A 17,103-nucleotide genomic window follows, 5' to 3' on the forward strand; every position below is an offset into this window, starting at 1 on the left:
CTCCCCCGCCCCCTCCCCTCAACCCCGCGCCGCCCCCCGACCCCGGCGTCCCCGCCTCCGCTCCCTCCCCGAGCCCCCCGCGCCTCTACCCCTTCTTCCCGCCGCTCGGCCCCACACCCTCGCCTTGCCTCGCCTCGCCTCGCCCGGCCGGTGCCCTCCGCTTTCAGATGCCGGGCTCTCCTGGCGTCCCCATCCCCAGCCCCGGGTCTCCGTCCTGTCCCGGCACCCCCTGTCCCCAGCCCCCAGTCTCGCGCTCCCTCGGCCCAGGCCCCTGCTTGTCGTCCCCGCTCTCTGCCCCCTCCTCGGGGCCGTCCCCTTTCCCCCTCTGGACGCCAGCTTCCCTTCACGGCCACGGAGCCTTAGGTGGAGACCAGGAGGGAGCACAGAGCCCCGGGTGTGTCACAGGTCCCGGCGCGGGGCCCGCGTTCGAGCCTGTGTGCGGCTCTGTCCGTCGAGCCCCGCGTGCAGTGATTAACCCCGTCGAGGCCCCGCTCCGCCTCCCAGGGCCCGCTCGACTCTCAGCGCCCCTTAGATGCTGGGGAAGGAGCGCCAGCCCCCGCCTCGGGTCGCTTCACCAGGTCTGCAGTGAGATGCTCTGCTCAGTGTCGGGATGGGGCTCGGACGGGGGACCCCAGAAAAGCGCACGGGTCGGAAGGGCGCGGAGGCCGCTGCGCCTTTCTCCACGCGCAGGTTGGCGGGCGCGCGGGGGGCGGGGGAGCTGGGGAAGGAGGAGCCCGCAGGCCTGGATTTGGTTAAGATTTAGAGCCGACAGCAGCCGTCTGAGAAGTTCCAGACGCGGCCCGGCAGCGGCTGCAAACGCCCACCCCTTCTGAGCCTGGAGGCTCGGGGATCACCTCATCCGATCCCCTAAGCAGCGAAAGCAGTTGAGGCCAGGAGGAGGGGGCTTGCTCCAACAGAACAGCTGACTTTGTCCTTACTTGAGCCAGGATTTCAACCTCCCGAGCACCCTCTGCGGGGGCCCTCAGTACCGCCCACCTAAGGTGTCTCTACCTACAGGGAAACCCGGTACAGACACGTCAAAAATTCACTGGTCGCCAGGCGTAGGGCGACCGGGCCCAAGAAACCAGGCCTCGCCCCCGCTCCACCTCTTTCACTTTCATTGTTATCTTCCCCGCGGGAAGCGGGAAGCAGGAGGAAATCAGCTCCGCCCCCGGCCACGACCGGCGCGGCAGCCAGGCCGAGGTCAGGTCCCGGGCAGCCCCTCGGACCCCACCCCGAAATGGGAACCAGGATCCCTCGAAATGAGTCTGGGTCTGGGTCGACGGTGTCCAGTCCCCCACCCGGAGGATAACCCAGCAGATCCCACCGCTTCAGGAAGACCTCCCCCACAAAAAAAGAAAAGCGGAAAGGAAAAAAAATCCACTTTACTGAGTCACACCCAGCTGTAAACATGTCACCGTGAAAGCCCCCACCCCCACCCCCCAGGCCACACAGTCGGAGGTGAAATGACGATTTGGGAGGAGGGTCACCGAGTAGGTGCTAAGCAGGGCAGCGGGCAGGCAGATGCAGCAGGCTCCGTGTTTCCGGGAAGAAGCCCTGGGGGCGGGGGTGGGGGGGTGGTGTCAGGGCAGGAGAGGGGCCCAAGCTCCCAGGAGCCTCAGAGTGAGGGTCCTAAAGGACCCAAAGGCTTAGGAAGCGTCTTCCTGGGGGCTACCTCAAGAGGCCTCAAGGCCCTCTGCCCTCCGGGCTGCGGGCCCTCAACTCCAGGGCACCCACTGCAGGGAAGGTGAGGTCCCCCCCAAGCCCCCACAATGGTCTGCCCAGCCCAGTCCAGTCTCCTGGTCCCCTGTGAGCCTCTGGGTTAGGCTATGGCCTCAGGGGGCTGGGTGAGACCCCACCCCACCCCACCCCCTGGCCCCCAGCTCCTCAGAGTCCAGCCCTAGGTCTGGGCAGCTCCTCAGGGAGCAGCACAGGGCTCCTTCCCTGGGGCCTGGGTCCCGGGTCCCTCTGTGGCCATCCGCCTGGAATGTGGCAGTGAGGTGGGCGAGGAGGGGCTGGTCCTCTGGCGGCCCCGTCGCCCTGCTGCGCGGCGGCCTCACACAGCCGTCTCCTGGTCCTCCCGCTGGATCATCTGGTAGTGCTGCCGGTTCTCCAGGTACGCGGCCAGTTCCGTGTCTTGAGCCCTCTCAGCCCGCTGCCGGGGAGTGTCGCCCTGGATGGGGGCGGGGGGGCTGCCATCACCTCAGGGACCTGTCGGCCCCAGCAGGCTTAGAAGACGGGGGCTCTTCCCTCGGGAGCAGCCAACTCTTGCTGGCTCAGGTTCTCAGGGTCTGGACTGTGCTGGTTGAAGGACAGCTTTGAATCCCCAGAGGCGGCCCTCCCCCAGACTCCCCTCTCCCCGGGCTGGAGTTTGGGAAAGGGTTGCTTGTGTTTGCATGGATTCCAGTCTGCTCACCTGATGGTCTGTCTTCATGAGAGAGGCCCCGGCCTCCACGATGTAGTGGCAGATGGTGCGCTGGCCCAGGGCTGCGGCCTGGTGCAGACAGGTTTCCCCGCTGGGGGAACAGGGCTGGCTGTGGACCCCATCCAGTCCTCTGAGCCCTCCTGTCTCCCAAAGGCCATCAGAAAGGGCAGGAAGTTCAGGGTCCTGGGGCAAGGGAGCAGGGGGGGTGGGGGTTGGCCCAGAGGATGACAGATGCGGCCAGGAAGGGTTTATGGGCTCTGACAAGACCAAATGGGAGGGTCTAAAGACGGGGCAGTTTCCAGGGTAACTGGGGTCCTGCACTGCCCACATACTCACTTTTCCTCCACAGCATCAAGGATCTCTGTGGGGGCTGGAGAAGGGGGAGGGGGAAGTCAGAGAGGCCTGGCAGCCTCTCCCTCCTCCCTCGGGCCCCAGTGGCACAGCTCACCGTGGTCCAGCAGGTAGCGGACCACTTCCTTGCTGCCGGTGCTGACGGCGTGGTGCAGGAGCGTGCGGCTCCGCTCGTCTCGGTGCATGAGGTCACCCCCGGCTCGGTGCAGCTCCTGGAGCTGGGGGCAGGAGGCAGAGCAGGGCTGGGGCTCCTCAGGGCCACCCTCCTTCCAGCCACAGAAACGCCCCCCAACTCACACAGGCCCCAGGCTCCCTAGGGGCCTCTGGGGGTCTTTCTGGAGTGCAAGGGAGACACGATGGGCTTCTCTCATCCCAGGTGCCCCGGGACACCCCGGGAGCACTGACGACCGAGCCTTGGAGCCTGCGCTTCCTCTAAGGCTCGATCCTTTCTGAGCACCAGGGACAGGCAGCATGAGCTAGGAAGCCCCTATGCAGGGACACCGATTGTGGGCTGGACAGGGATGGGGGGCACGGCTGACTGGGACCACCACACGGAGGCCCCACAGAGGCCCAGGTGACAACAGATGACCGCACAACAGGTCAGCTCTTGGCCCAGCCCAGAGGCCCCACTCCCCAGGGCCTGAGGGGGCTGCCAAGGGGAAGAAGCCTGAGCCTGGCACTAGTACCTTACAGAAATCGTTCCTCTTGGCAGCCTCGATCAGCTCTTCACCTGCACAGAACACCTGCCTGTTACTCTCTGGCGCTGGACGCCTAGGCACGTGTCGGTGTGTGAACATACGTCTGAGGTACTATTGTGCAGAGAAGGGGGCCTGTTGGGGCACGTGTGCCAAGGGCTGTGGGCTCACGGTGACCGTGACGTAGCTGTGTTCTTGTGAGGCTGCGTATGGGCTCCACCCCACCTGACCCCACCACCCCACCGAGCCTCGGTCCTAGGACCAGGGAGGAAGCAGGGGCCCTGCAGGGAGAGGCCTCACCTGTAGGGGGTGCAGCATCCCCTGGCAGTGACCTGCAAACAGAGCAGGATGAGATGTGGCAGGGCTACGGGTGACATGGCTACAACACAGGCCCAGCTTGTCGCCCTCCCCAGCCCCAACCCGGGGCGCCCTCTGTCCTTTCAACAGTTTATTGAGTGCCTCCTATGTGTCAAGTGCTGTTCTGGGCACTGGCAACACAGCAGCGAACACGGGTGGAGAACTTGCTCTCAGGGAGCTTACATTCTAGTCAGAGAGACAAACAAGTCAACAGATAAATAAGGTATTTTGAAAGAGCAGGAAGTGCTACAAAGAACAGGAGTCACGGTAGTGTGATTGAACAGCAGCTTCAGGTGGGGCCCCTGGGAGACTCCTCTGAGGCGGAAACACCCAAGCTGAGAGATGAATGGAGAGGCAGCTCTGTGAAGATCGGGGAGGCAAGGAGAAGTCCAGAGGTGGGCAAACTTGTGCCTTAAAGAACCGAGAGGCGAGTGGGGCTGGACTGTGGTGATGGAGCAGGGAGGGAGCTGGTGGGGTCAGAGACCACCAGGCTCAGGCTGTGTGAGATGAAGTGACCAGGTACAGGGGGAGGGCACAGTGACCGCAGGGTGGGTGCTGGGGAAAAAGGTTCCAGGCTGCGGGGAGAGGGCAGGAGGCCAGGGGCTCCGCGGTGCGCTCAGATGCGGGCAGGGAGGGAGCCCAGGTCTTTGGCCCGCACAGCAGAGCGCATGGTGGGGTGGAGGGCTGGCAGGCTGGGTTCAGTTTGCTGCCTGTGGGTCAGTGGGGCGGGGCCGGTGGGGACCGCAGGCAGCTGGACGTGCGTCTGGTGCTCTGGGAAGCGCTCAGGGAAGCGGCTGGGGCGGAAGACAGGGCTTGAGGAGCTGCTGGCTTACGGGTGGGATTTAGAGCCAGGGCACTGGCTGAGGCCTGGGACTCACCGGGGCCTGGGTGAGCAGGGCGAGGGGGGGAGAGGGGAAGAGGGGGTTGGGAGGTCGGGTCGGGCAGACGCCCCCAGCAGCTCAGGGTCCAGGATATAAATCTCATCCTGTGCGATCTCGGTCACGTAGTTGAGGTGTTCCTGCGGGTGGGGAGGTAAGGGCCGAGGGTCAGGGCCCTGCAGGGTGGCCGGCGTGGTGGTGAAGGGGCTGCCAGGCCAGGAGAACCAGAGAAGCCTCTGCTGTGAGCAGAAACGCTGACAGGAGGCAGGCGGGCCAATGGCCCTGCCAGTCCCCTGTCCCCTCCCCCATTCTCCTCTCCTGCCACCCAAGCCCACACCCTGACCTCCACACAGCGGGCCCCCCAGCTGGCCAGCCCCTTCCCACTGCTAAGCGTTTACCCAGGTGACCAGGCCTCTGGCCAGAAGTGCCTTTCCTTCTGTGTCTGGATGGATGACAGCTGTGCCGTGAGGGCCGCCCCCACCCCACCCCCACCTGGCAAGCCCTGCCGGGGCACATGGGCTCCCTTCTCCCGTCAGCACCATCCCTGTGTGTGGCCCAACCGCGGACACTCTGGGACGCAAGGACGGCTGTGCCTGGCTGTGGAGGGTGGCCTAGCAGGACAGGGGACACGGACCCCGGAGCCAGCGGCGGACGGAGCAGGACAGCGAGTGCTCACCTGGGCCCTGTCGATTCTGTAGAAGCGGCTAGCAGTGGTGGCTGTGGGGAGAGAGGTGGCTGAGGAAGGGGGCCCTCGTCCACGCCTAGGTCTTCTGCCGCCCCACCTAGGACCCCCAAGGGAGCGGGCGGGACACGGCCCGGGACCACCCTGAGCTGGCCCTTCAGGGCCACTCACCATCCAGGAAGCACCACTTGGGGGAGAGTTTCTGGCACGTCGGAGACTTGGCTCCAGCACCTTCGGGCTCCTGTTGAGAGAAGCAGAGGCCAGGGCTGGGGGCGACCAGAACCCGGGGCAGGAGGGGGCAGCCCGGGCAGGCCCCAGACCTGCTCCTCACCTGCCGGAGCCTCTCAATGTGGGCGCGGCACAGCTCCAGGTCGCTGTCTCCTGGGACCACCACGGTGCCCAACGGCACGGCTGGAGGACAGAGTGGCCGTCAGCAGCCGGCCGCCCCCCACCGCCCTGCCCTCAGGGGACCCGGCGCTCCTCGGCACCCCCAGCCCCGTTCGCCACTCACAGGCCTCTTTGAGCTGCTCCTTGTCATAGTGCAAGGCCTCGTAGTCGTGCATGCTGACCCTGCTCACCTGGATCCGCAGCTGCTCCGGCACCGGCTGCTGGCTGTGGGCGGGGCGACCACACAGCACTCGGGAGGGCTCTGCTGGGCTGCCTGTCCCCGCCAGGCACCGAGCCACGTACCCCACCCAGCTGCCCCGGGGGACTGTGAGCCTCCTTTCCAGATGGGGAAACCAAGGCTGGGGAGGGGCATACTCGCTGTGCAGGGGGGCGGCGCTTCGCCGCTTGGCCTTCTGCACCATGGTGGCCTGGTTGCGCAGGGAGATGCGGATGCATGAGGCTGCGAGCTTGCAGGGCTCACCATCCACCTGCACTGGGATGGCCTTGGACGTGGTGAGCAGCACTTCTCGGCACTGTGTCAGCCGCTCGCCGTGCCCGCCCACCTGCAGTGCTGCCTGTGGGCGCGAGAGGCTCAGGCCAGGGGCCAGGGGGTGGCAGGACCTCAAGCTCCGCTTTTCCCGGGGATGCTCTGGCCAAAGTGAGAGTGACCCCCTGCCCCGGAGAGCAGACGGAGGGTGAGACCCCAGCCAGAGAAGGTGGTGAGGGTCAGCTCTCCTGTCCTGGCCAATGAAGGAAGTTTGGTGACTGCCCCCCTCCCCCATTCCATCTCGGGGCCAGGCTCCAGGGCACTGTGGGAACAGGACCGGGGCAAAGCAGGGCCGGGGCTCTAGACGGGCCCCGTGCTGGCCCACTCACCAGGGATGTCATGGTAAAGCCAATAACCTCGAGGTAGCCATCATCGTGCCGCTGGGGCTCGAAGTCATGGTGCTCCCCAGGGTGGCCCCAGGGCATGGTGCCCGCACAGTACCTGGAGGGGAGGGCACCACAATGGGCTTCAGAGGGCGGGCGTGCAAGACAGAGGCAGCAGGGCCCACACAGAGCCCTTCCCTCCTCACCTGGGGATGTTCAGGAAAACAATGCACTGGGGTTTCAGGTCCTGAATCTTGGGGGTCAGGTCAGTCCCGTCACACTGGAGGCGGGAACGGCGGAGGGTGTAGAGGGTATATGTACCCAGGTGGTCTCCCTTCCGCTGGGCCCGCCCACCCTGCCTGCCAGCATGGCCCACTCACCACCACGCGGATGTGCTTGGCCAAGTCCTTGGAGCTGCCCATCAGGAAGTCGGAGAAGGCTGTCTGTGGGAGACAGAGGGTGTCACCATCTGGTGACAGGTAATTTCCTTCACCGCTGCCATGCAGGGGTCCTTTGGCCTGGTAGACTCAGGTGAGCAGGGGGCACAGGCGGTAGAACAGGCGGGCATGGGAATGGTGGCGCGTAGCTGGCAGACCCCAGACTCACCCCGGCGTAGAACATCTTATTCCGAAAGCGGCTGTTGAATTTCTCTGGGTTGGCCTCTGCGTGGTGACAAGAAATAGGGGACAGTGAGTTGTTCTGAGCCTGCTGGCGCTTCCCAGGCTGGGGTCAAGAGGGAGCGTTGAGAATGAATGCCTTTTCCCGGGAAGGGCAAGATCGGTCCTCTCGGGGACGCCCTCCCGCGTCCCTCCCTCCCCAGCCTCCCCAGGCCTCCTCGGCAGGTCTGCCAACCTCGAGACTCGTGAAACTCCAGGGTGACGTGGGCGTCGAAGCCCAGGCTGAAGTAGTTGTTGAAGACGCCCAGCGGCAGCTGCACAAAGGCCAGGGGCGGCATGAGCATGAGCATGAGCCATGAGCGTGAGCACCGCCGGCTCAGCCCCGCCCCTGCGGGCCTTTCCCACGCCCGGCGGCCGCGGCCCTGCCGCCTGAGCTCCCGGGTGAAGTGCCCCGCGCGCAAGGGCACCCCGTGCCCTGCTGGCCCTCTCTTCCCACAGCCCTGCCCCCTGGCGGGCCGCGTTCTGCAGGAGCCCCACGAGAGCCGGGACTTGGTTTTGCTCACTGCTGAGAACAGACGGTGCCCGGCAGTAGCAGGTTCTCAGTAAATATGTGCTGAGTAGCTGAGTGACAGCTACCTGGTGCGGTGAGTACCATTACTCCCTTGTCCCGTGAAGAGGCCGAGGTCTGGAGACACCAAGAGTCACCCCAGGCCCCAGGATCCCACACACCCCCGGCCCCGCCCTGGCCGACCCACCCGGTCGGTGGCCCCCTCATCTCGCTCCTCAGGCCCCGCCTCGGGGTTGGGCTCAGCACGGAGGTCCCAGCGGTCCAGCTGCACCACGTTGCCCTCCTCTACGTGGGAGAGGATCTTGGACACGGGCTCATCGGTGTAGCCCTGGCGGGAGGCAGGAACTGAGCCCCTCCGGGGTCTGGGCCTTCCTCCCCGCCACCCCGCCCTCCCCAGCTCCCTGCCCTGTGGGCGCTCACCCCACCCCAGTTGAGGGTGCGGGCCAAGTCGTTGCCGGTGCCCAGGGGCAGGATGGCGACGGGCGGCGGTGGTTTTAAGCGCAGCTGGTCCAGGGTGGAGAGGATCCAGCCGACCTGCAGCGGGCAGAGCACGAGAGGCCAGGTCAGAGCGCGAGGCTAGGGCCGGGCCGGGCCGGGCCAGGCCGGGCTGGGAGGGGCAGGAGCGCTCACCGTGCCATCGCCCCCGCAGGCCAGGATCCGCAGGTTGTGCACCCGGCGGTACATCTCCAGCCTGGGGTCAGGAGACGGGAACGGGGTCAGGGTCCGAGCGCTGTACCCCGAGCACCAGGCGAGCCCCCGCCACCAACCCCACGAGAGCCCTGGCAAGTACTTACGCCTCCTTGGGCCCTCCCTGGCTCAGGTCAAAGACTTGCCGGGGATTGAGATACCAGAGGAAGGACTGGATGATCTTGGCACCCTGTGGGAGACCAGGAGCCGACAGGGGCGGGGGAGGAGGCAGTCAGGGGTGGCGGGCTGAGGTGGGGAGATGCGTGGGGAGAAGGGTGGGAACTGTGGGAACAAGGCCTAGGCAGGGGCGAAGGGTGGACACAGAATTGGATTTTCTCAGCGTCCCTGGGAAAGAGGAATGGGGCAGAAGCTGCAACAGAACCTGGGAAGAGCTGCTGTGGGGAGGGGCGTGAGCTTGACCCCATCCCTCCCCCAAGGCGCTCGGTGGAGAGGGCAGGCTGTGGGTACCTGGTTGCCCCCACTCTTGGGGTTCACGAACACCAGCAGGGGCTTCATGAGGGGGGACGGGGTGGGCCTGATGATGAAGGGTCTCCAGCGGCCCTCCTTGGAGACACAGAGAGCCCATAAGGCTCTTTCCTGTCCTGGCAGACCCCACCCCCGTTCTCAGCAGTGCCCCTGGGTGCCCCCTTGAGGATCACACCGGGTCACACCTCACAGTGGGCCTGGCCATAGAGAGGCACCTCGGATCTGACCTCTCACCCTCCTCAGGGCCGCAGAGCCCAAACTGACCCACTGATGGCCGAGCTGGCAGCATCAGCCCAGGGGGCTCAGCATCCCAAAAAACAGGCCCCTCTCTCCTGTTCCCCTCCAGCTGCCCACCTGGTCCCAGGTCTAACCTCAGGCCCTTTCTTGCTAGATTTCCTCTTGAAGGATGCCCTCTTTTTCTTCTTGCTTGCCTTGAGGGTATTCTGCAAGGGAAGCAAGGATGTTGGTGACAAGGTGGGTGGGCCCAGGTGGCTGGCAGACCCTAGGTGTCTGCGGGGGTCAAGGGTGCGGGCAGGACTCACCTGGGGCCTGCGGGCACGGAGGATCCAGGTGGGTGGGATGACCACGGCGGCGTGGACCCCCAGGGAGCACGGCTCCTCGATCTGCTGCAGCATGAAGCAGGACACCTTGCTGTGGTACTAGAGGGGGTTGGTTGGCGTGGCTGAGCCGGACCCAGCTGAGACCTGGGACCCCCAACCCAGCGCAGCCCGGGGGCCAGCCTGCAGGTAGGGCGAGCAGCACTCACTGCTTGCTTGCACCAGGAGCAGCTGATGGCCACGATCTCCTTGCTGTGGAAGGTGAACTTCTGCTGGAAGCCCTAGGGCGCACAGGGTGATGAGGGCAGCCGGGACCCGGCCTGGAGCAGCAGACCCAGCCCCTTTCCGGTGCCAACCTTTCTCCACCCAGGGCAATGGAGCATGTTTTTTAAAAATAAAAGGACTGTAAAATGAGTCCCTAGGGTAGGGAGGGAGGCTGAGCCAGGTGCCCACAACTCTCTTTAGTTAATTGTGTGATCTGCTGCAAAGGGGTCCACAGCTAACTCCTGCCTGATTCCAATCCCTCCTTCCTGACCCAGGCCCGCCAGGCCCGCCAGTGCACTCTGAAAATTCTTTATAGTACCGATCACATTCATTCCTGTTCATTCCACACATGTTCCTCGCGGGCCCGCTGTGTGCCCCACACTGCTGGATACTGAGTGGACGGAGGAAAGAGGGACCTCTCAGAGCCTGAACTTACTGAGGGAGCAGACAAGAAGCAGACAATAAATAGTCAACGAAACCACAACCACTGTGGACTGTGCTCAGGAAGCCCCCTGCAGCCTGTCTGGGAGCCACATCCTCCTCCAGGAGGACAGGGACCCGCTACCCAGCTTGGTGCTTGCCACCCAGCAGGCCCTAAACATGCATCTGCTGAGTTAATGAGTGATGAAGTCTACATGCTTCTCAGAGGGCTCACTCATGACTTCAGAGCAGTCCAGAGACACTGCTCTAGAAGGCTTTCCTCCCTGCTCTCCTGCTCTGCCCAGGGACCTGGCTGTTCTGGAACTGACTGGGCACTGCAGCCAGGCTGAGAGTGAGCCCTGACCACGGTCAGTGATGGACGGGCCACACGAGGCTCAGGGGCCGTAGGGCCTGGGGCCAGTGGGCAGCAGGCTGGCCAACTTCCTTGGGCAGGGCCTCACCTTCCCACAGTGCCGACACTTGCCATCCTGGCGTCGCCTGTGTACCCAGTGGTGCCGCACAAAGGTTGGCTGGCGGAGGAGAGAAGTGTCACTGGAGTAAGTGAGGGGTGGAAGCTTTGAACGTGGCCTGTGCCCCTCAATATATCAACAGTGAGGGGCAGGGGCTGCAGGACGCTTTCTGCAGTCCCGTGTGTGAGAAGGGGCTGAAGACTTCTCCCTGTGGCCCGGAGGCCGGGGCTCAGAGAAGTACAGAGAGAACTGGGAGGCACAAGAGGTGGGCAGTGCCCTACCCCATCTGCAGGCAGGGCCAGCCGGGCCTTCCCCTTTGAGACCCTCAGAGCCTCAGCCCTGTACCTCCCTGGGCCCCAGAGCCACCTAGAAGGAGCTGAGCCCCTGGTGACACTCTGAAGACACTGCAGAGAGGTCCACTCAGGAAACCTGGGGCCCTAACTACCCTGGGCACTTACCTCACGGACGTTCCTGGAGCCTGATTCACGGAAGGATGGCTTACAGCGGAAATTTATCTGTGAAACATGAAATGATCACCAGAACATCAGAACCTCCCTTCGTGGGGTCAGGCATATGGCCACCCCCTTCAGGAAAGTGTCACTCAGAGGCATCCTTGCAAGGTAGGGATAGCCCCCAATCATCCTGGGAGCCCTGAGAACGTGAGACACATCTTCTCAGAAGCCCTCCTACATCCCCGCTCCTCTCCACTAGCCAGAAGGAATCTTTCCTTCCTCTGCCCAGTGTTCTGGGATGAGGGAGACAGCAAGCTCTGTATCCGTCTCCCCCACTAAAACAGCACCAAGGCTTACCCCTCCTTTACTGTTCCTCACCCTCCAGCACTCCCAACTCAGGCACATGCAGGCAACCCAGTCCTTGCTTGCTGACTGGTCCCTGGAGATTGTTAGCTCATTTGTGAAATCCTGGTTTGATTTTCACCTTAGGGGGTGGTGTGATGGGTCTGTAGTGCCTAGGGCTACACTGGTTTCTCTTTTCCTAACTGTCCCTGCTTCAGCCTTAGCAGAACTGTAGGGAACCCTCACACTACGAGTTGGGGGGTAGGGGAGGCAGTCCATGTTAGCCTTGTTCATGCCATTCCTAGTCCTACGGGATTTCTCTTATGATGGTCTGGGTTTCTGCTGCCTGGGGAGCCCTGATGGGCCATGGCAGCCCTCCCACCCTCTGCCTGGACCCACCCGCCCAGCATTCCTTCTACCTCCCTCCCTGGAAGCACGCGACCCAGACGTGCCCCCAGCTGCAGACACACCGTGGACAGTGGTCCTTGGGGAAAGGTCTTTACAGTGGCAGCGTGGAGGGGACAGAGCCAGGCTTCAGGGCCGCACAGGACTGGCCCTGACACAGCCGAGTTGCACAGCTTCGGCAAGGCATGGCCCCTTCTAAGTGTTAGTTTGGGGACTGATAAAATGGTGTCTCGGTCATCATTCATTACTTCATCTGGTTGAGTAATAGTCTACAAGCCCCACTCTGTGCCAGGCTTGTTCTGGGCAGTGGGGTCACAGTAACAAAAAAGGGGGGGAGCCAGGATGCAAATGCAGGCATCTCAGCTCCAGGGTCCTTGGCTCTTCACCACTACGCACACTGGGGTACCCCTGGCAGGTGATGTTTGTGTAACATGAAAATGCGTGTACACATACACACGTGTGTGCACTGGGAGGGCTTTAGCACCCAAAGGGGAGGGGCCGGAGAGCCTGAGCAACCACACTCACCTTCTCTAGCTGTTCAATGCAGGGGGTGTGCACCACAATCTTGCACGCTGCACACTTTCTCCGGGACACTGATTTCTGCTGCAGGAAAGAGAGGGCCCCTGAGGCACCAGGTAACTCCACCCAGGATGCTGCCCCAGGGCAGGCAGAGATCTCCTCGCACCTGCCCCAGCACAGCTGCCCACTGTGTGCACCGGCAAGCCCCAGCCCTGGCATCAGGACACAGCCCCATTCCTCTCACCAACCTCGCGCAGCCCACCGCAGGGGTGCTTAGGTGAGAGCCTTGTTTCCGCCTTCCCCTGGAAGGGCAGCAGCCTGTCAGGCCCACAGGAGTCGGCCTACAGGCTTCTAGACCTGGCTCCACCACCAGGGGGCAGTGTGCTGCACAGAGCTCACTCACCAGCATCTTGGCTACACAGTACTGCTCTCCAACATAGCAGAAGTCCCCGGACACGTTGGTCTCAAACCAGATGTGCTCCCCATACGTCGCTGACTCCTAGACCACAGGATGAGCACGCTTAGTGCACCCCTGCCCTGCCCGACCAACCCTCCCTCTCCCAATACAAACCTGCTCCAGCTGCCACAATCTACTTTGCTCCATCCTGTTTTCCCCACTGTCCCTTGGCTTTAAGGCTTGGCTCAAACGTGGCCATGCCAGGTCTGCCCTGACCCCATAGGCCCACGGGCTCTTCTCGCAGCTGCCCACAGTACCCTCAACCCAACTGCTCCTGTGGCCCTGAGCCCGGCGGGGACTGGTCCTCATTTGCCCCTTGCAGCTCCCGGCCACTCACGCTCCAGTCCACAGTGCTCCGGATCTGCCGCTCAGGCTCACTGCGCGGGGCCCCGGGAGCTGGAGGAGGGGGTGCCAGGTGCTGGAGGCCTGACTTGGTGATGGCTTTCCTACAGAAAAGGAGATAGCTGAGGCTAGCTGAGCACTCGGCGACTCTGCTTCCTTCCCCTCACCTAGGATCTCTGCCCTCACCGTGACCTCAACACCGGGTCAAGACATGGATGGCGATAGGGAGGGCAGAGGATGCCCTAAGGCAGCCCAAGACTCTGGGAGGATCCCCGAGGAGACTGGGCCCTCCTGAGAGTCCTGCTGGCTTCCGAGCACGGCTCAGAGCTCTTCCCGAGCCGGGGGCCCTCAAGCCAGCCCCCAGAGGCCACTCGCCCTGCTGGCTGCAGCTATACCTACGCAAGCAGGGCACTCCAGGTCTGGGGTCCGGCTGACTTGCGCCGCAGGGCTACCTGGCGTCCGCGGGACAGCGGGTACATGCAGGCAGGCATCCTGGGGCCAGCTGCGGTGCCCGAGGCTCTTCGGCCCCCCAGGCTGCGGTGCTGGCCTGAGGACCGCTGCTGGCTGAGGGGCTGGTAGTAACCGTGCAGGCCCCAGAGGGCGCGGTCTTTCACCACGTCAGCGGGCAGCAGGTGGGAGGAGGCTCGGCGCCGGCGCCAGCGGGGAATGGGCAGTACGGGCAGGGCTCCCCGATGCGGGGATGACCCCGGTCTCTTGGTGCCTGGCTGGGTGGCCGCCAACGACGCAACTGTCACATCCTCCTCCTGGACCCCCTCCTCCTCATCCATGCCCAAGAGCCCAGCCAACAGCAGGGGTGCGCCCAGACGCGCGGCCCCAACAGCGGCAGGCTGCAGGGCGGGCACCTCATCCACGGTGAAGCGGGGGTTGCAGGCGGGGGGCGCAGTGCTGGAGCGCCGGCGGCTGGAGCGCGGGGCCCCCACCCCGCAGCCCAGGAGGCAGCCCTGGAGCTGTGCGCTGGAACGGCGCCGCTGGACCAGTGAGGAGGAGGCCTGCCCCGCAGGCGAGCGGCGCCGGGCCTTGCCTGTGGGCAGCCCCACGCCGCCGGGCCGCCTCTGCCCCTCTCCAGGGCCTGGCGCCTTCCGCTGGAAGTGTCTCCTAAAGAAGGTCTCCATGGCAGGGGCAGGCAGGTGGCTGTCGGGTGGAGACCGGGGGCATGAGGAGCTGGGCCAGGCCACGGCGCACCCTGTGCCCGGGAGCCCCGTCACAGCTGCTGCCCTTTGAGCAGAGAAGGAACACTTGGGAGGCATGGGGGGCGGGGCCGTCTGTGGCCTCTGAGCTCCGTAAACGGGGTGCCTGGGGGTGCCAGAGGATCCAGCAGGGAGCCTGCACTCATCACTGTTCCCTGTGCGGCCCCAGGAGTGCTGGGTAGGAGGGGCTGCGAGCTCCCCATCTGGGATCCCCTCTCTAGGCACCATGATCCACCAAGTTCTAGCCTAAAGGACTTCAAGTCCCTTGCCTGAAGCTGATGGAAAAGAAAAGAAAAAGGAAGGTGTAAGCCTGGAGCTGACCTAGACAGACTGAGTGGCTGAGGGCAAGGCTTCTCCTCTCCTTAGGCCTTTGTTTTGCCACCAACACAGGGCAGGTTAGGCTTAGGTGTCCCCTCCTGGAACATGGCACAAATCAAGCCATGGTAAGAAAATGAGGCTCTCTGAAGAGAAATTCAGTCCTGATACGACCCCCTGACTTGCAGTCAGGCTGACAGTGGCACTAGAAATGGAGAGGATCTGACGCCTGCCTTGGGGATTGAAGGCCCTGGGGAACTAAGGCCCCCCCAAAACTGGAGAGGCAGCTGCACAGGGAGAGAAGCCACCAGGGGGACTTTGTGTGGGAAGCCACGAGAGCAGAGAGAGTGCCTCTGGGCTCTGGGTGTGTGTGTCCTCTTGCTCTGAGGGGCCGACAGTAAGAACTTTCCTGGTCTTACCTTTCTGAAGAGGCACAGTACGGACATTCCATGTGTGAAAATGCTGGATGATGTCGGAAAACCCTTCCAGCTCTGCTGCTGAGGAAGCCCATGAACTAACTGCACCTTGACCTGGGGGCCAATGCTCGAAGCCCAAACACTGAGAATTCCAGACACTAAGCTACCCAGAGCTCCTCCTGCAGGAGCCTTGGGGACCACCCTTGCTCAAGCCATCCTCCCTTGGCCTGGTCTGAACACAGGCTCTGCTTTCTTTGCCAGCTCACCTACCCTCTGCCGCCCCTTCCACACAGGCAGCTGGGAGCACCTGTACCCTCACCTCCCCCTAAAAGTGCGGGAGGGGCAGGAAGCCTGGTATGCTTCAGGGGGGCAACACCTCCAGAATTCCCAGGGACACCTGTGTCCTGCCATCAAGTACCCTCCTGGGCCCTGGCAGCCACAAGGAGGTCTGAGTCACGGCCATGGGACACCTGCCTGGGGGTGACAGGAGAGACACTTCTGCTAGCTGAGGGCCCCTGAGAGAGGGTGGGAGCCCTGGACAAAAGGTGGAAGACGATGTGTCTGAGGAATCGGGGCTGGGCTGCATGTCCAGCGCCTACTCCTCCCATCCAACACCTCCACCCTTGATTTGCTACTGCCCTGTGGGTCCGGGCAGGCAGTGTCAGGCAGGGCCCTGGCTGGCCGTGGAGGCGCTGGCGTGGAGGCGCCCATGCCTGGGGAAGCAGTGCTCGGGTCTGCCCAGCTCCGGGTCTCTGCCTCTTACAGGCTGCCAGCCTCTGCAGGTGACAGCGAGAAAGGCGGGAGAGCTCCTGGCTTCCTCCTAAAGTCAATGCCATCACAGTTTACGTTTACTGAGTGCCCACCTGTAACAGGCACGGTTCTAAGCCCTCTGCAAACATGTGTACCATTTTATAAACCACAGCACCCTAGGGACTTCCCAGGGACTTCCCTGGTGGCGCAGTGGTTAAGAATCCGCCTGCCTATGCAGGGGACACGGGTTTGAGCCGTGGTCTGGGAGGATCCCACATGCCGCGGAGCAACTAAGCCCGTGCACCACAGCTACTGAGCCTGAGCTCTATAGCCCACAAGCCACAACTACTGAAGCCTGCGCGACTAGAGGCCGTGCTCAACAAGAGAAGCCACTGCAATAAGAAGCCCACACACCGCAGCGAAGAGAGCAGACCCTGTTCGCCGCGACTAGAGAAAGCCGGGCAACGAAGACCCGACGCAGCCAAAAATAAATAAATAAATAAAATTTAAATAAATAAACACAGCACCCTAAAGAACAGATACTGTATCATGCCCCGTTCCTCATGGGAGACTGCGGAGGTAACTTGCCCAAAGTGCACAACTAGTCTGTGCGGACCCACTGCTGGAACCTGCCTCTACCTGAACCCCAAAGCCCGCACCCCACAGACGTGGCAGAGAGCAGGGTCTTCCCTGCTGGGCCACGAGCTGGGACTAAGGTGGGATGGGGGGAGGGAAGGGAGCCATAATAAGGACAGTAGCCGTCCCATTTACCCATCACCTACTATGCGACGGGCCCTGGGCTAAGTGCGTTCGCTTATCATCTTATTTGATCCTCACTACCACCACCTCCTGAGGCAGGATTGATGGCTCCATTACAGAGATGAGGAAACAGGCTTGACGAGGTGCAGTAACGTGCTCCAAGATCACTTGGCTGGTCAGCGGCAGGACTGGGACCTGAACCCAGGGCTGCCTGACGCAGGGTCTGCTCTGCACCCAGGAATAGGAGCCCAAAGGCCCAGCTGCCCACTGCCCCAGGGTGTCAGCTTTCCCTGCCCGCCTGGTCAGGCCGCCCTGTGACAGCTGCCCAGCCCGGAGGAGATTAGTCAGCCGAACACACCGCCTGATGCGAGTGTCACCCAGAAAACAAAAGGCCACAGTCACTGGGCGGCGGGCGGGCGGGGCG

General features: G+C 63.3%; 1 protein-coding gene across 8 annotated transcripts in view; it reads right to left on the bottom strand.

Annotated features, from left to right (window-relative positions):
- Positions 1-1,770: 1,770 nt before the first annotated feature.
- The window catches only part of DGKZ (diacylglycerol kinase zeta), a 42,823-nt gene continuing 27,490 nt past the window's right edge, over positions 1,771-17,103 (bottom strand). For 2 of the 8 annotated variants that reach the window (XM_007455784.1, XM_007455788.1), the window contains exons 2-31: positions 13,227-13,335; positions 12,836-12,931; positions 12,439-12,513; positions 11,173-11,229; positions 10,706-10,774; positions 9,770-9,841; positions 9,546-9,662; positions 9,375-9,446; positions 8,986-9,081; positions 8,625-8,707; positions 8,461-8,521; positions 8,251-8,364; positions 8,018-8,158; positions 7,498-7,576; positions 7,252-7,307; positions 7,026-7,088; positions 6,852-6,925; positions 6,652-6,763; positions 6,151-6,350; positions 5,900-6,000; positions 5,720-5,799; positions 5,560-5,629; positions 5,383-5,423; positions 4,707-4,846; positions 3,772-3,803; positions 3,463-3,506; positions 2,874-2,994; positions 2,762-2,795; positions 2,417-2,516; positions 2,057-2,173 (exon numbers count right to left, since the gene is read on the bottom strand). In XM_007455784.1, the coding sequence (XP_007455846.1) occupies positions 2,057-2,173; positions 2,417-2,516; positions 2,762-2,795; positions 2,874-2,994; positions 3,463-3,506; positions 3,772-3,803; positions 4,707-4,846; positions 5,383-5,423; positions 5,560-5,629; positions 5,720-5,799; positions 5,900-6,000; positions 6,151-6,350; positions 6,652-6,763; positions 6,852-6,925; positions 7,026-7,088; positions 7,252-7,307; positions 7,498-7,576; positions 8,018-8,158; positions 8,251-8,364; positions 8,461-8,521; positions 8,625-8,707; positions 8,986-9,081; positions 9,375-9,446; positions 9,546-9,662; positions 9,770-9,841; positions 10,706-10,774; positions 11,173-11,229; positions 12,439-12,513; positions 12,836-12,931; positions 13,227-13,335 (2,626 nt within the window). Of the gene's footprint in view, positions 2,174-2,416; positions 2,535-2,761; positions 2,796-2,873; positions 2,995-3,462; positions 3,507-3,771; positions 3,804-4,706; positions 4,847-5,382; positions 5,424-5,559; positions 5,630-5,719; positions 5,800-5,899; positions 6,001-6,150; positions 6,351-6,651; positions 6,764-6,851; positions 6,926-7,025; positions 7,089-7,251; positions 7,308-7,497; positions 7,577-8,017; positions 8,159-8,250; positions 8,365-8,460; positions 8,522-8,624; positions 8,708-8,985; positions 9,082-9,374; positions 9,447-9,545; positions 9,663-9,769; positions 9,842-10,705; positions 10,775-11,172; positions 11,230-12,438; positions 12,517-12,835; positions 12,932-13,226; positions 13,336-13,630; positions 14,378-17,103 lie in introns of those variants that run through there. The other 6 variants (XM_007455783.1, XM_007455782.1, XM_007455786.1 and 3 more) reach the window with 6 other exon arrangements.

This window comes from Lipotes vexillifer, unplaced genomic scaffold (genome assembly GCF_000442215.2).
Source record: "Lipotes vexillifer unplaced genomic scaffold, Lipotes_vexillifer_v1.1 scaffold977, whole genome shotgun sequence".
NCBI classification, from domain to species: Eukaryota; Metazoa; Chordata; class Mammalia; order Artiodactyla; family Lipotidae; genus Lipotes; species Lipotes vexillifer.